The sequence below is a fragment of the Sphaerodactylus townsendi genome, linkage group LG10, assembly GCF_021028975.2.
Source record: "Sphaerodactylus townsendi isolate TG3544 linkage group LG10, MPM_Stown_v2.3, whole genome shotgun sequence".
Lineage (NCBI taxonomy): Eukaryota > Metazoa > Chordata > Lepidosauria > Squamata > Sphaerodactylidae > Sphaerodactylus > Sphaerodactylus townsendi.
Genome location: NC_059434.1, coordinates 49684138 through 49701392, shown reverse-complemented (window position 1 = coordinate 49701392; position 17255 = coordinate 49684138). Strand labels below are relative to the sequence as shown.

At 40.2% G+C, this 17255-nt stretch overlaps 1 protein-coding gene across 4 annotated transcripts in view; it reads left to right on the top strand.

Annotated features, from left to right (window-relative positions):
* GAB1 (GRB2 associated binding protein 1) overlaps nucleotides 1-11254 on the top strand; it is a 91035-nt gene extending 79781 nt beyond the window's left edge. For 2 of the 4 annotated variants that reach the window (XM_048509691.1, XM_048509690.1), the window contains 5 exons: nucleotides 6095-6184; nucleotides 7476-7569; nucleotides 7814-7937; nucleotides 8385-8507; nucleotides 9441-11254. In XM_048509691.1, the coding sequence (XP_048365648.1) occupies nucleotides 6095-6184; nucleotides 7476-7569; nucleotides 7814-7937; nucleotides 8385-8507; nucleotides 9441-9599 (590 nt within the window). In that variant the 3' untranslated portion in view covers nucleotides 9600-11254. The remainder of the gene's footprint in view (nucleotides 1-6094; nucleotides 6185-7475; nucleotides 7570-7813; nucleotides 7938-8384; nucleotides 8508-9440) is intronic. The other 2 variants (XM_048509693.1, XM_048509692.1) reach the window with 1 other exon arrangement.
* Nucleotides 11255-17255: the final 6001 nt, after the last annotated feature.

The following is a 17255-nucleotide window of genomic DNA, read 5'->3' as shown; positions in this document are numbered from 1 at the left end:
GTTGTCTGAAATGTATAAAGATTGTTGCCGTATAGAATTTTTACCAATCAAGAACTCAGGTATTGCTACCTTTCCTAGGAAAAACTACAGTGAATTAATCAGGGACTGTACACTAATTTTTGTACTGAATCAGGTCCAGCTGCCTTAAAACTTTGGCAAATTTTTTAAATTACTGAAAGCGCAATACAGTATGGTATTAATGAATTATAGCTGGCTATTTTTTACAGTTTATTTGCACTGTTATTTTGGCAGATTCTGTTGCTTTAAATATTGCATTAATTTAAAAAACCTAATCAGTAGTGAACAGAAACTTGAATATCAGTTTTACATTCTTGGGTTTTTTTGCTGTAAAATAACCTATTATTCAAAACTATAGCTAACAGTGTAGTAGTCTGCACTGTCTCTTTTAAATTGGGTGTCTAGATTCATAGAGTTGGTGCATGTGTATTTGCCATTTTAATGCAATGTTTCACACAGTTCAAACCTATTTACATAAATGAGGGAGGCATCTATTAATTTTTGAAAGCTTTGTAAGCCTTTGTAGAGGTTGCATGAGCTGAAGCATGGGTCTGTGTAATAAATAGTGAATAGTATAGTCGAAGTGAATAGTAGTAGTATTTTATTACAGTCAAAGACCAGAACAAAAACGTATGCAGTAATTAAAATGTTCACATTTTAAAAGTTGCATGGATATTAAAATAGCAAATATAGTTAATTGAATTAATACAGAGGGACAAAAGACCTATAAAACCTGGGGAGTGAATAGTATATTCCATACAAATCCAACAAGTAAGCTTTTCTTTGCATTGTTTTTGAACCCAAATCTTTGAGTGTGTCTTGCACATTTTGGAAATTCATGTAATTTCAATGTTGGTTTTAGGAATATTGTATATTGATTTGTGCGTGTTTGCTGTAATATGCTTTTTGCTGCTCTAACCTTTCAAAGCTTGCATGTTACGGTGATGGTACATTGGAGGCCGCATTGCTAGCAGACTGAGGTTCACTTTTAAATAATCCTTGTCTTCTGTCAGCACAACTAGGTGGTGTTCATGTAAATCAAACACATTTGATACTTTCAGGTTGCGATATAATCTTGTCATTGGTATAAAATGACAAACTTTTCCTCTTAACTTATGCTAAAAGAATTGCATTCAGACTTAAAATTTGTGGTGAGAGGAAACATCTCAAGGAGATATTGTTCGAAACGCGTTTTGTGATCTAGTATTGTCCTTTTCTTCAATAGTCTAAAGCAGGGGTAGGGAACCTGCGGCTCTCCAGATGTTCAGGAACTACAATTCCCATCAGCCTCTGTCAGCATGGCTTGACCACGCAAATACATTATTGCATTTTACTTAAGGATCAATTGATGACAATTGATGACTTGATGACAATTGATGACTTGATGACAATTGATGACAACGGATAACTTATCTTCAAAACTGGTTCTTGTATTTGTCTTTGGTGTCTAGCTTTGTGACTGTCCTGAGAATGTAATACTGGTTTTGGCCAATGTGTTTAGGGTAGCATGTAACATTTCATATTCAATGATAATTATAAGCACTATTATAAATCTCTTGTTTATTAATTATGACATTGTCTGGATATAGACCAAAAACTTTATCAGTTGGATCCAGTGCTGCCAATAAGGCATCTTCTGTTGGAAAGATTTGAGAGAAAAGGAACTCTCTGTCCAATTGAAGGAGTCCTGTCAGTAGGAGAGAACCACAGGGTGATACTATGCATATATTTGCTTAAATTTTTAAAAATCTGCTGTGTGAACATAGTATTGAGAAGGACATACCTAAATATTGCGTATTGAAACAAGGTCATCAATGCCCCAAATGTCAGACACTTGGCAAATATCACACAGATGATGAGGCTTCTTCAGCCAAAAATGGGACCAAAAAATTGTTTTTATCCACATGTCATTTTCATCACAGGTTTAGGTGAAGCATAATCTTCCTTTCTTTTCTGTGACATTGGTGTAATTTTTTTCCTTGTTTGTATACTGTTAGCATCATTTTCAATAAGCAAGAAGGGTTTTCTATCAGAGAAACCCACACAATTGTGGTTGTGGATTGAGATGTGCGTATCATCAAGAAAGGAAAGTATGTTAATGGAAGTTAATGGAAGAACGATAAAAACTGGAGAGATTTTCTGGAGCCATATCAAGAACGTAGATGGGGGGGGGGGTTCTTGGGTTCAACCCCCCATTTTTTGTCTAAAGCTCTGCCCCCTGTTTGTGTTTTTTTATTTTTAAAGTGTTATTTCGGTTTTTGGACTGCAGGGGGCGCGGTTTTTAGGCTAGCAGCACCAAAACTTCAGGGATTTGTTGGGAGACTCTCCTGATGATACTACCCAGGTTTGGTGAAGTTTGGTTAAGGGGGTGCAAAGTTATAGACCCCCAAAGTGGTGGCCCCATCCCCCATTGTTCCCCATGGGAGCTAATAGGAGATGGGGGCTGTATCTGTGAGGGTCCATAACTTTGGACCCCTTGAACCAAACTTCACCAAACCTGGGTGGTATCACCAGGAGAGTCTCCTAAAGATACTCTGAAAGTTTGGTGCTGCTAGCTTAACAATTGCACCCCTGACAGCAGGCACCCTCCCCCTCATTTCCCTAGATTCTCCTTTTAAATCCACCCCCTTCAGCATGGATTTAAAGGGAGAATCTGAGGTCCCCTGTTTAAACACTGAAAGTGATGCTGTTTCAGGGTGGGGGATAACCCACCCCAAAACAGCATAATTTTCAATGTTGTTTTAACTGGCATGACCCCACCCCCCATAAAAAATCTATACCTACGCCACTGAGCCATATCAATCAGGCTGAAATTTGGAACAGAGACTGCTTTGGACACCTTGGCTGATGACCTCCATCAAGAACTAGATAGAGGAAATATAACCCTACTAGTTCTGTTGGATCTTCCAGCAGTCTTTGATACTATGTACCATAGTATTATCCTGAGCCATGCCTCAGCACTGGGACTAAGGGACACTATATCACAGTGGTTCAGGACCTACCTGGGAGGTTGATTTCAGAAGATGTTGTTGGGGAGTTGCTTCTCTGCCACATGGTTGCTGACCAACTGAATTCCGCAAGGCTTCCCCATGCTTTTTAATAGCCATATGAAGCCACTGGGTGAGATCATCAGGAGATGTGGGCTGCAGTGTCACCAATATGCAGATGATTCTCAGCTCTACCTTTCTTTTCCACTTCATTACAAGAATGCTGTTGATGTTCTGAACTGGTGCTTGGAGCTGGATGAGGGTGATCCCCAGCATAGATCCCTGTGTTAATTAGGAGAAAAGCTGCTTGGATCTAACCCATATAATCCTAGTATAGATTAGATCCTACGAGTTATTTCTGCTAAGATGGAGATGTGGTGGAGGAGTCATAGGAACCAACTTTATGAATTTTGCCTGGGCAAATGCATACTGTAGTTTAATTACGATGGCTTCGACCCACGCTTTACCAATCAAAGATGATGACAGCTGCAGATCTTTCCTGCATTCTCAACCCCAAGAAGCCCTTTCTGGCCCTGGGAAAATTGAATCTGGGGTTGTAGAACCCATGTTTACTTCCAGCCACATGTGTTGGGGGACTGCCCTGAGAGTAGGTGAAGTACAAAATCATCCTTTTGTCTCTTGAACCCTCAATTCAGTCCCCTGATTCTCATGGCTTTCACACCTCTGGGAGTCAGATTTCCTGTGGCTGGAAAGAATTGAAAAAATGTGAAAAAAAAACCCTATATCAGTTTGTATGCTATACTCATGCCTTTCTGACAGGGAGTGGGGGGATAGTTAGTAGTTGTGCATAACCTCCATTTACATTCATTAACTTGGATGCCAATTCGATGTAGTGGTAAGAATATTACCGATCTGAGCCAGGCATTTTAGCCAAACTCACAGGGTTGTTGTGAAATTAAAATGGATAAAGAGAACTGGAGCTCTTTGGAGGAATGGTGAGGTTTTCACTGAATTCTGTGGGACAAAGTAGATGAACTGCAGTCTGGGACAGAGCTGTAAGATGGCAAAACTTGCCCCATATTACCAGAGTTAGAAGATAGGTTAAGCTGCACATCTCAGAGTTTATCCTTTGCTTATGACATATATAATAACGATTGTCATCCAGTCTTTTGGGGAAAGAAATATGCTTTACTTGGGAACACCATTGCAAATTTTCATCTGGGTACTGAGTTGCCAAGCCACCTCTGAAAATACTGCCTGGCAACTAATTTCTTGTATGCAGAACATGCAGACATACACTGCATCTTCTAAGGACTTTCCACCACCCATTGTACACATGGCTTTATCTAGGCACACATGTACTGATAATGCATGTGTGACCATCATGCTCAATCATCTAAATGTTGTTTTCATGCTCTTCTCCCCAATGATAAAAGTGCATTCATCTAATATTTGAAAACAAGGCTTGTGGCCTGCACTTTGGAAGATCACAAGCCAGTGAGGTCCCGTGATTGTTACAGGAACCAATAGCTTGAGCTGTGCTTGTAGATCAGTTTTGCTGAATGTGACTATGATCAATTCCTGTGGCTGTTTTTCCCCCAGCAGTGCAGTAGTGAGAGCCACATGGTTCTTATTCCCAGTTATATTGCCTTCTGGTGTCCTGTATTCCCTCTTCCTGAATGTAGGTGTTCAGGTACAGGACCCATACTTTCTAGGCAATGGGGATGCCTCTGTGCCCATCAGGCATAATATGGTCTTCATCAGGAAACCCCATTATATCTTCCCTCCCTGAGGATGATGTTTCTTATTCAGCAAGCCTTTATTGACATAGACAACAATACAACAATAATAAAAAACTGATTAAAAAAACAAGCATAAATATACAATACAGGAAATAAATGTTAAGCGAAAGGAAATCTACTGGCATTTAATAATTTCCAGGAGAATGTCTGCCACTATCATACAGAGAGAAGGATCAGGATTGTCCAGCAAGAAGTGTAATCTAAATAAATCAGGGAGATTGGGTAAAGGAGTAAGATTCACATACTTGGATCTGATTTCCTTAAATCTGGGACAGTGTAATAATTGGTGGGCCAGAGATTCAACTGAGCCAGCATTACGCAGGCAGAGGATGATGTTTCTAGGCACATATTTGCTGAAAGGAAGGGAAACAGTGCTGCCTACATTTTCTTGTTTTGACAGATATACAGTGCAATCCTAAGAAGATGTACCTTTCTAGACCAGTTTACTTCAGTGGATTTAGAGGCGATTCCGCACACGAGTAAAATAGGTTCGACCCAGTTCCCTGAGAAGGGTACTAACCTAGGTCGAAGCCATTGTTGTTCCCCACTGCAACCAGCTTGATCCCAGCTTGGAGGGCAGAATCATCCTGTGCCTCTTCACTGCTCCGTTCTGATTGGCTACTGTTCTATGGCCATGTTCCGTCTATCCCCACACACGTTATAAAAAAAACTGCCACAGGAATGGAGGAGGAATGAAGGTGAAGCGTTTTGGTTAATTAGCCAGCTGTACGCATGGCCGGAACACGCAGCTGTGATTGACTGAATGGGGGACTCCTGGCACCAGAGATTCCGCACTTTACTGGAATCGAGCTGAGTTCGAGCATGGTTCCCTGAAAAAGTAGTAGTTCCTAACTGGAGTCGGAAATTTGACCGTTACACGGGGCGAAGCTGGTACAAAACCACGTCGATCCCAGTGGTTGTGCGGAGCACTTAGGTTGAACGCAGCTCGAACTTAGGTCTATAACGCAAGTGGTAGCTTGACTTTTCAAGGCCCCAGCTGATTTGGGACTTACCGCTGAATCCCACTATAAATATTGCCATTAACAAGACTGTTTTATGAAATAACATCTCAGTTTATTACTGGTGTTCTACCTGTTCTACATGTTTTTTTTCCTTCATGCAGCTTCCCTGCATGCTTTCTGAGTACAGTGCTTCCGTGCTTGCATGAGCTCTTAGCCACGCTGCGGAACGCTTTCCACCCGTTGCTTGCTTTTGCTCTTATCTTTTTGCTAGGGGCTTGGCAACTTGTTGAAAGGATTCCATTTTTCCAGTTATTATTTTTTTAAGATAATTTTATTAAGAGAGACTCTTCTTTTTACCAATTAGGTCAGAGCCCTAAAATTTTAAGACCTAAGCCACATGGTTTAGAGCGAACAGATTCACAAACCATAGGTGAATTTACTACAAGAAGAAAGGGTATGTACTCTGGCGCTGCATGATCTCTGGGGCACTGTAAAAATGTTTTCTAAAAGCAAAACTCTTGTAAAACGTTATCACTGCTACTCTCGTCATTAGCACATTAATGGAAATATTTCCTGTTTGAACCAAGACATCCTAATGGCAGAAAAAAATTATGGAATGTGATGTATGTTAAAACAGCTTTTCTCAGTTCGTGATTATTTGTGTAACTGTTTATATTTAAATGGATTTTACCTTATGTAGGTTATTGTCAGTAACATTTCTAATGTAAAGGGCTTCTAGATGCATGATATTTGTCTTGTGCTGTTAGGATGCTGCAAGCAAGAATATCCCCCCCAGACTGCCCCTGTTATGCTGGTGGGGGCTCAGAGATGTTGGTGCGGTTTTCCACACCATGTTCCTCCACCGGTGGGGGACATAGCAGCTCTCTGCTGGGACAAGTGCCCTTGGGAGAGCAAACCTACTGGCGCAACTCGACGCCGCTCCCACCAGCAGATTTGTTCCCCCTCCATTGGTCACCGGCTTTCTTGTTAATCTGTTTCAAGATTGTAAGAATAGAATGGAGGGAGCATTTGTATCATGTTGAACTTCTTGGAGGAAAGGCAGAATAAAAATCTAATCAATAAAAATACTTGTAAACAAAAAGCCTTGGAAGATCTGCTTACTGACAATTCTACTCAGGTCTATTTCATGGGGCTTGTTCCAAAAAAAGTGTTCTTAGGATTTCACAGAAAACAACAAAACCCTTCTCAAGTAGTGCAGTGTGAAAGATAAACACAAAACTTATTTGGATATAAATGCTGCTTTACTCTGCACTAAAGCAAAAGTAACAAATTCAGTAGGAGTGGCAGGAGGGGAAGGTTAGGGAAATATGCTTCTCTGAGACTTGGTCATGTAATTTCAATCTATGATTTAGTGTTTAGAAGAAGAGATAGATCTAAAGAAATTCTAAATTCTGGAGAATGTATGCTTGATCTTCAAAACCAGCAACTTTGGCATAACCCCAGTCAATTCAGTATGGCATGGACTCTGTCAAAAGAGTCTAAAAATCATATTTTGAGACCTTCTAGTACATAATTGTATATAACTGTTTGCTTTCAGAGCTTTCAAACATTAAATGCAAAGTTGATAGCAATCAAATATTTTGAGAAATAAAATGCAATTTAAGTCTTTTCTCTGATCCTAACATTTCCTTTGTGAAATTATTTTATCACTGGCAATGTAGTTCATCAGAAAAACTCAGTTTCAGTTTCCTTCAAAGTTCAAACGTGTTTATTTCCTTATGTAGTAAAACCGGCACCTCTAGAAATAAAACCTCTGCCTGAATGGGAAGAATTGCCAGCTCCTGTAAGATCTCCCATCACCAGGACTTTTACACGCGAGTAAGTAATGCATTTATAATAAGAGTACAGCATGTCATTCAAATATGAAAAAGATGTGTGGGTAATAGAAGTCCTTTTAAATATGCAGTATACTATTCTGACTAATTTTATGCATGCTCTGGGGTTTTAATCTGTCTTATGATCTGAGTTTTTAATGGTTTAATGTGAACATAAATATTGTTAATAGTTGTTTATTAGAAACATAAAATCTAGACTAACTTAAAAAAAACCATTCTTGTCATAGTTCTTCCAGGTTTCCTTTGTCTTCTCGACCTGATTCAGTTCACAGCACAACATCCAGTAGTGATTCGCATGACAGTGAAGAGAATTATGTACCTATGAATCCAAATCAGTCCAGTGATGACCCAGTATGTAGACTGTATCTTCACTTTCTTAAGAAAGCATGTCTTAATTTTAATTTTTTAGCTGTAGGATGTGGGCAGTGGTCAGTTTTCTCAGTAGAGCTAAATTGTAAATATTTTCCACATGTTGAACTTGTTATTGACAACTTACAAAATAAAATGTAAAACTGGGAATCAGTGAGATGAATGTTGCATGCTTAAGGTGAAGGGTAAGCTTTTTTATATATTATTTTGATTTTGTGATATGAGGATCAGATCTGAGGTCAGGTTTTCTCATTCCTGCCGCTGGGTTCCAACCTTAGCACTAATTAAAGCCAGAGTTGATTATGAATGATGTTACTGTTCTAAAGCGGAGAAAAATTATATTGGTATCATCAGTTTCCAATATGTTGAGAACTGCATTCCTATTAATCAACACATTTGCTGATTTAATTGTTTTCATTACAATTTCAGGGTTTGTTTGGCAGTAGTAGTCTTGATGGTGGAAGCAGTCCTATGGTGAAACCTAAAGGTGATAAACAAGTGGAGTATTTAGACCTGGACCTAGATTCTGGAAAATCTACCCCACCTCGCAAGGTATGCAGAACTTAGTAATTGTGATCTAGGGGTGGAATTCCTGCTAAACTGTGGAGCTGCTAAAGTGGGTGACATCTTTCTTAGGTGACTGTAAGCATCCTCCAGTGGAAGGGTCAATACTTTTGATAAGGAAAACTGAGGCTCATTAGGAACATAAGCTGTCTTTATAGTTTTGCATTTTTCTCCTTCTGTTGTTTAAAACCAGAAGAATTTCAAGAATTACCAAGTTGTTGGAATATCATTTGATAATTGGCATGATAATTTGATAACAGTATCCATGGAGTTCTCCAAGCATTGCGAAAAGCATATGTTGTGAAAAACATAAGAAGTAAACTGGTTGTTGTGGGTTTTCTGGGCTGTGTGTGAGAAGGGAATGTTTAGCGGGGTATATATTGTCCATGTCCAAGTGTGGGAAACCAATCAGTAAGTGACTAGGTGGAACTTGCTATTCAAAGGTGTGGTTGACTGCATTGTATTGTGGTTGTTGTGGGTTTTCCAGGCTGAGTAGCCGTGGTCTGTAAGAAGAAGAAAACCTTGCAAATAGAGTGCTATGAAACTTTAAATGATCACCAAGCTCAGGACTTCTCATGTAGTGTCTTTCCAATGTTATATTGCTTTTGAGCATAGGTAATTCACATAGTAACATGTTTATTAGGATAACATCAGAGAACATCAGAGAAATAGTAATATTTGTTAACACAGTGCCTCCCTGGTTCCAGCAGTACAGTACAATGATGAGTATAGCTTCACTCCTAGAACAGATCTTTCCCATGTCCCTGATTGTTGCAATGTCCTTTTTGGTCTATTCTGGGATGCAGGTGAGGCTGGATTGGAGGGCAAAATTTGCAGAAATTATTAGTACAAGGATGTTGAATCAAACTCATAAACTGGTATTAGCGTACTTTCTCCTTTCTTATTTATTTTGCTCTCCAGACGAAGAGCAGTGGTTCAGGCAGCAGCGTGGCTGATGAAAGAGTCGATTACGTTGTGGTTGACCAACAAAAAACACTAGCACTGAAGAGCACACGGGAAGCTTGGACTGATGGGAGACAATCTACAGAATCTGAAACACCAACAAAAAGTGTAAAATAAAAAAAAAGATCTATTCATCCTTTTTAAATGTTTGATAAAAGAGCTGCCATTATGCCCAGAATGACAAAATAGCACTGGACAATTCTTGAATGAACACATTTTCAAAAATACATGCAAATCAAGATGAAGTTATGACATAGCCCTGTAACCTGTGGCATCCAGGTGATTCAAAAGATGTAAAATAATGTGTATAATAGTATTGCTTAGATCCCCAAAGATATTTTGGCCTCGTTAACACATTTGTAGTATTAACATGTTTATGCACTTTTTCTGTTAAAATCTTGGTTCAGCTTTCCCCTGCTAATGTACTTTAACATCTTTTTATCTGACACTACTATATACTATACCATTCTAGGAAGTAAGCTACTTATATAATACAAAGGAAATCAATTTTAATAGCTCAAAATGATTAGAAAGAAACAGTTTCACAACTTAATCTACTTGAACTGTCAAGAGATGATTTGTTAAATACCTATGTTTATATTTAACACATGCAAAGAACTCTTGGAAGTCTACAGGTTACCTTCCTACAGAAAGTGCTGTGAGTTAGTAATAATAAACATTATTGGTTTTAGACTCTACCTTTCTGCCTTAATGCAATAGCAAGTAGTAGAAGAGCTTTTGTTATACTTGCATTGATGACAATGCTCATTGTTAAGTGATGGAAGATTCTGCAGGGTGGGATCTTTTAACGGAAGAATTAAACACCCAAGTAAACCTGCAGACCTCCAATGGTGTGCAGTAATGAGTCATCTTACAGTTATCGGCAAATGGTGACTTTTACATTATTTGCAGAAGGTAGACTCTCTAACGTCAGGTACGTACCTAGCACTGTGGTGCTAACACACTTTTCAGGTCTGAACAATTAACTTTTAGTTTTCTATTTTTACCAAACTTCAGTATTGGTTTTTAGTATGAAAGTTAATTAGACGGTTTGTCAGTCACTGTCTGTAGTACTAGAAAATACTGTGATTTTTTTTTTACAAAAGTAGATTGCAATTCCAATGGCACTACTCTCATCTTGACACCATAATGCTCCTTTTATGATCTTCAATATGCCTAGACTCCTGCTTGGCCTTATATTTAAATTCCTATGCAATGGATATCTTTTAACATTTTGATTTGGATTTTTTCTTTTTTTAAAAAAAAAAGAAAGCTATGCTATATCAAAATTTATCTTTTTGGTTTTTTTAAGGTGCCCTTTCCCTAGGTACAGATTTCATGCTGTGTACTTTGATATATTCATTCACTATCCCATTCTTCAAATAGTAGCCTTTCCTGAATTAGAATTTTAGTTTAGTTCTATGGGAAAAACTGTAGGTCTTAAAGTACACAAGTGACTTAATACAATAATCACATCATGATGGAAAATCTACTAATATTTTCTGACACAGATATGTTTTAAGTAATTTTTTTCACATCCATACCTCCTAAATATTGAATGAGCATAGAAATATGTTAATGTTGTTTTAATAAATGTTGGCCTTAATACTGTGCCTAATTTACCCCTTCCCCAATCCCATTCTACAGTATGTAAATTGTCTTTGTTCTTAACAAGGTTTCTTTTTAAATTAGAAATATTGTGAATTTTTTTAAAAAAACTAAACACGTTGCATTTGAGGTGAATTTTAAATAAATTCAAAAATTGTTCTGTTGGTGATTTGTGAACACTATTGGTTTAAATCACGAAGTATCAGTGATGTGTGAAAGTTATTGATTTAAAGCACAACGTATTAATGCATTTACTAAACTGTTAAGCCATGAACTTCGGGGCAAAAAGCATAGGTTGGGTTTGGTAGAAAAAAATTCCCACAATAGTGTTCTGTTTTTTGTTAGGAGCTGCCACTTGTCACAACGTGCTGAGTTTTCAGGGTTCCCAGAACTTTTCATTGGGTTGAATGTTTAATTCAGAAAACAAAAAAGAAATAGGTAAAACTTCAGGGGTGAGGAGGTGAAGAAAGAGAAGAGAGAGTACTGTTTCCAGGACATGGTGGGAAAATCTCAAGTCTGCTGCTTGGGATTCTAGTGGAATTCAGGAGGTATTGTTCATTTAATCCTTCAGACACCTGTATGCGCGTTAACAAGTCAGGTTAGGAGGTTGTGTATTTGTGCGTTCCTTGGTGGTTTCCCATTCAAGTGGCCTAGCTCCTACATTCTGACAAGATCAGGCTAGCAGGCCTGTACAGGCAACATTCTAGCTGCTACAAGGTTTGGATTGGACATAACTGCTCCCTCCCAATGAACAAGAAGTCTTAATCAAGTGGGATTAGTAAAAAGGAATCATTGGATGCAAACTGTTGTATCCAATTCTGTTGTCCCGTTTGTTGTTTAAGAGTAGTGTACTGTAAATTGAAGGCCTGATCAACATTAGTACATTTAAAAAAAGCTTCATAACTTCGCAGCCACACACACAAAAATTAAATTGGAATGCATTTTAGCAGTTTAGTTACCTAACATAGTAATTTTCTCTTAATAATTTTAAATTTTGAACATAAACTTTGGAACTATTCAGAGTCTGTGCACTAGAAGGAACTGCATATCTACGTGAAGATGGTAGGAGCCAAAACTACAGATGGCACGGAAGTGACATGACTGGAATTCTAGATGAACCATTTCATTCTAATAAAAGGTTGCAATAGGGGGAGTGTTGTGACGTGGCAGCCGGACGAGCAGGGAGAGCTGTGAAGCACAAGCGAAAGTCATCAATAGTTCAAGGTCTCAGCATGGTAGAAGCAAGCACAGTCTGAAGCACAAGACAAAACCAGTAGTCAAGGCACAGTCATAGGTTGAAGACTCACCAGCAAACAATACAGCATAGTCCATAAGAGATGTCCAGGATTGGTTCGAGGTCCAAAAGTTGAGCAGAGTAATGGGTTCAGGAGCAGGACACAGATCCAGAGCAGAGCAGCAGTGAGATGTGGCAATGTGGTGCCTTCTGCAGAGAGTCAGTCGGTTGCAGTCTATCCTTTATTGATTAGGGTTGTATCATTGTGCCTTGTTCTTTGGTCCTGATTCTGTGAGCTACTTACAACCAACAAACTGACAATCTGGCCACCCTTTGGCACTTTGCCAGGTCAAAGTGGAATTGTTGGCTGCATTGCTTCAACAGGGAAGGCGGGCTGGAGGGGAATCTTCTGGGCACTGACGGTGTTCTCTGTGAGGGGGCAGGATTGCTGGAGGTCCAGTAAGATGGTCCTGGCACAGAACTGTCATTGTTGGATGACACTTCCGGGTTGAAGTGTGTGCCTGGTCATCCAAAGGTGGATCTATGTGGCCTGATACTTCCCTACTAGAGCTGCCTCCTCCCACTCTTCATCCAGATTGCTGTAGCTGTCAGCCAACTCCACCTCTGCATCACTTCTGAACCTGAAGAATGTCTCTCTGCTGTGGCAGGCGGGCATTACTCTCAAAGCAGTGAAACATCCCTTTGCTGTCAGATCAGAGGCGTTCCTCCCATTGGGCAAAGTGGGCAGTTGCCAAGGGCGCCCCCTTGTGGGATTTTTTGTATTTTCAGTGTTTTTCCGTTTTTGGCCTGCAGAGGGCACAGTTTTTAGATTAGCAGCACCAAAATTTCAGGGATTCTTTGAGAGACTCTCCTGATGATATCACCCAGGTTTGGTGAGGTTTGGTTTAGGGAGTCCAAAGGTATGGACTCCCAAAGGGAGTGCCCCCATCCCCCATTGTTTCCAATAGGAGCTAATAGGAGATGGGGGCTACACTTTTGAGGGTCCATAACTTTGGACCCCCTGAACCAAACTTCACCAAACCTGGGTGGTATCATCAGGAGAGTCTCACGAAGATACTCTGAAATTTTGATGTTGCTATCTTAATAATTGCACCCCTGACAGCAGGCACCCCCTAAATTTCCCCATATTTTCCTTTTAAATCCACCCCCTTCCTGCCCATGCTTGTTTTCTTTCTTTCTTTTATTCTCTCAATGCCTAATAAAGGTTATTATTATTATTAAATCCACCCCCTTCGGCATGGATTTAAAGGGAGAATCTGAGGTCCCCAGTTTAATCATTGAAAGTGACGCTGTTTCAGGGTGGGGGATAATCCACCCCAAAACAGCATCACTTTCAATGTTGTTTAAACTGGGGACCCCAAATTCTCCCTTTAAGGTGGATTTAAAAGGAAATCTGGGCTTCCTTAAGTTTAAAACACCATTGAAAAAATGCTAATTGCTGTTTGGGTGTGGACTCCAGCATCACTTTGACTTTAGAATTTTTTAGGGAACCTTGCAGATTCTGCCTTTTAAATCCACCACCTTAAAGGGAGAATCTGGGGTCCCCCCGTTGTAAATAATATATTAAGAGAAAGTGATGCTGTTTCCCCCAATTGGGAGGGACTGGATACAACACCAGCGTAACATGCTTTTCATAGCAGTAATAAAACATTTTGAAAGCATTTTGAAAATGTTTTCAAAAAGTATTTCTGTTGTGTGGCATGGCCCATTGCTGTGTTCAGATTTGTGAGTTGGCGCATGTTCTATAATGTGATGGTGACTTTGAAACGACCTGGTGGAAAAAATCATTGTTTGGTCATGGTGGGAGAGGGTGGCCGCCCTTGGGGGGGATCAAACTCAGGTTTTTCCCAGGGCTCCAGTTTGCCTAGATACGCCACTGTGTCAGATGAGTTGATGGAGGTGGGGTGCGGGGGACTGGCATCACTCTCAAAGCCATGAAATGTCCCCTTCTGCTTGTCTTTTGGAATACCTCTCTAAAGGCACAGCCATGACAGGGGTTAATAAAATTGGGGTTGTAAAATTGATGGGAAAGTAGGGTTTGACTCTTCCATCCCATGCTGTTTCCCTGATTGGATATGTCCCTCCTGGGGTTTTTGTTTTAGTCCATAGTAGGGAAAAAGACAGGAATACATGCATTTTCCCTCTCTACTGGGGATTAAGAAGTGGGCGTATGTCAGTACAGTTTTGGAATACTTAAAAGTTAAAATCCCCAGCACCATGATCCCCAGTCAAATTGTCATTTTCCTTTCCCACCCCCATAACCGCTGTTTATTGTGAGATAACCTAGAACCCTAGAGTTACACCTTCAAAACACCGTGTGACATTTCGTTCTGAATCTTTTTGAGAAAATATCCATCTTCTTTTAATCTCTTTTTTCCTATATTCCTTAACCAGATCCTCCTGGTTTTTCTGTGGCCATCAGAATTTTGCACATGCTACTAAACTGTGTAGTGAAAAATGTTTCCAGATATTCAGCCAGTTGTACAATTGTTCAGACAAAATTCAGCCATAAACAAGAGAACTTAATTACTAGGTTATATTGTTTAATGAGTACCTCTTTTCTACCTTGACTGGAATTATTCTTTGTTTTCGTTGATGCATCTCAAAAATAATACCTTACCTTCTTCGCAATAACCATGTTTATAAAAATAGCAAAAGGTTATTGAATGTAAATTGTGGGTTAAATTATGTACCTTCTTAAGTATGTTGCACAAAAAATAAAAGCATGACTGAGGGCTCTTGGAAAGCCAGCTGTCTTTATGTTGGCAGTATACATGAAAAGACTCAGTATTTACAATAGAACAGGAGCTGAGTATAACTAATTTTGACTGCATTATGACAGTAGTAGAAGGCCTTAGCAATTGCCATGCTCTGTTTTGCTGCTGCTGCTGCTGCCATTCTTCCATCTTTAAATGTAATGAATTCAGAATTTGAAAGAACTGATCTGAAAGGAGAACTTATGGCCCTGATGCCAAACATCTTACTGGTTTAGTAAATAAGAGTGTACATTCCATTCTTCTACCTCACCAACACCTTTTTGTGCTGTTTATGTATAGATGTAAGTATTATAATCGCTATTGCAATCAATACTTAAAAATGAAAGTATACGTCTTTCTAGGGATAGCGACACTGCAATCTGGAATATCCCCTCCTGCTGTTGCCAGTATCTGCCATGTCTTTGAACTTAGTTGTAAAATTGGTCCACAGAGGACTAGCGCAGACTGAGAGAAAGCGCAGCATGGGCATCACGCAATGAATAAAGAAGGGCTTGTAGCTTGTTATTTTTAGAGGCAATAATGGCTAGTTCCTACTTAGCACTGCAAGAGCCCCAATCTTGTAACTGCAGTGTGATCATTGTAAGAATATGGTAATGGTAGGCATGAGGCCCTCAGCCTGTCTGGCCTACATTCCCATTACATCTGCAAGGGCATTTGATCAATATGGATTTGCTAATATACCACCTAGTTCTGCTCCTCCCCAATTTCTTTTTTAGGAGATATATGTTGCAAGGGCATGCATCCAGGGACCAGGGCTTTCAGGGACCAAGCAGCCGGGTCCCACTCCCAAAGTGACATCTCTTCAGATGTCATGGAGAATGAGAGTCTGGGTGACCGAGGGTGCCAGTCTGAGGTGGGGGAAGATGCTCCCTTAGATGGGACCCCTTCCTTAGCTGGTGGTCAGATATCCTCTCGCACTGAGGATACCCCTCGGGGAGGTGGGGGCTCCTCGTAGTGGGTGATTCGATCATTAGGAATATAGAGAGTTGGGTTTGTGAGAGGCGTGATGACCGCATGGTGACTTGCCTGCCTGGTGCGAAGGTTGCAGTTGTCACGCTTCGTCTAGATAGGCTGTTAAACAGTGCTGGGGTGGAGTGGGCTTAGTTGTGGTCCCACATTGGTACTCCAATGACATTTGGGAAATGTAGCCGGGAGGTTCTGGAAGCTAGAAAATTCTAGGCTGCTAGAGGAAAAAAGGTTAAAAATCCAGGACCCCAAAGGTGGCATTCTCCTCGAAATGCTACCTGATTCCACACCGCACTTAGGCCGAAAGAAACTAGGCAAAGCGGAGATACAGGGTCTCAATCGCGTGGGATGAGAAGGTGGGTGTAAGGCAGAGGGTTTCAGATTTGTCCCTAGGAACTGGGAGACAACCTTTTGGGATAAGGCAGCAGAGCCTGTACAAAGGGGCCGGAGGCTTCATCTTAACCAAAGAGGGAACCAGGCTGCTGGCCAACATTAAAAAAAAGTGCCTTGGCAGAACAAAGCTTTTTAAAGCTGATCCTTGGGGAAAGCCGACAGGGAGCTTCAGAAAGGTGACTTCGGTTCCGGGGAATACAGAGTCTATGGAGATGCGAAGAGCAGAGAGGGAGGTTTTTTCTAAATCCAACCACATACAAGCTTGGTGAACATAGCAATGTGATAAGTGATTAAATGGAGATGTCTACAAAAGGCTAGAGGGAACCAAAACACATGCAAATCCCAGGTTAGGGACAGAGGCAAAGCAGGTATACAGGTGTCTCTATGCTAATAGTAGAAGAAACATTCTAGACCTAAAATGGGGAGCTGGAGTACAGAGTTTTCTGAAGGAGGACATTGGATATAGTGGGCATCCTGAGAGACATGGTGGAATGAGAGGGAGAACCAGTGCTTTGGATGCTGTTTATCCCAGGTTACAGGCTCTACCAGGAAGGGATAGGACAGGGCGTATTGGGGGAGTTGAGGGTGGCCCTCTACATCAAAAGAGAGCATAGTGTCACATAAAAATAAGACAATGCAGGGGAGAGGATTCCCTTCTACAGAAGCACTGTGGATATCAATACCAGGGGTGAAGCATAGTTTAACATTAGGAATATATTATCGTCCCCCTGACCAAAGTGCACAAGAGGATTCTGAGATGGAAAAAAGAAAAAA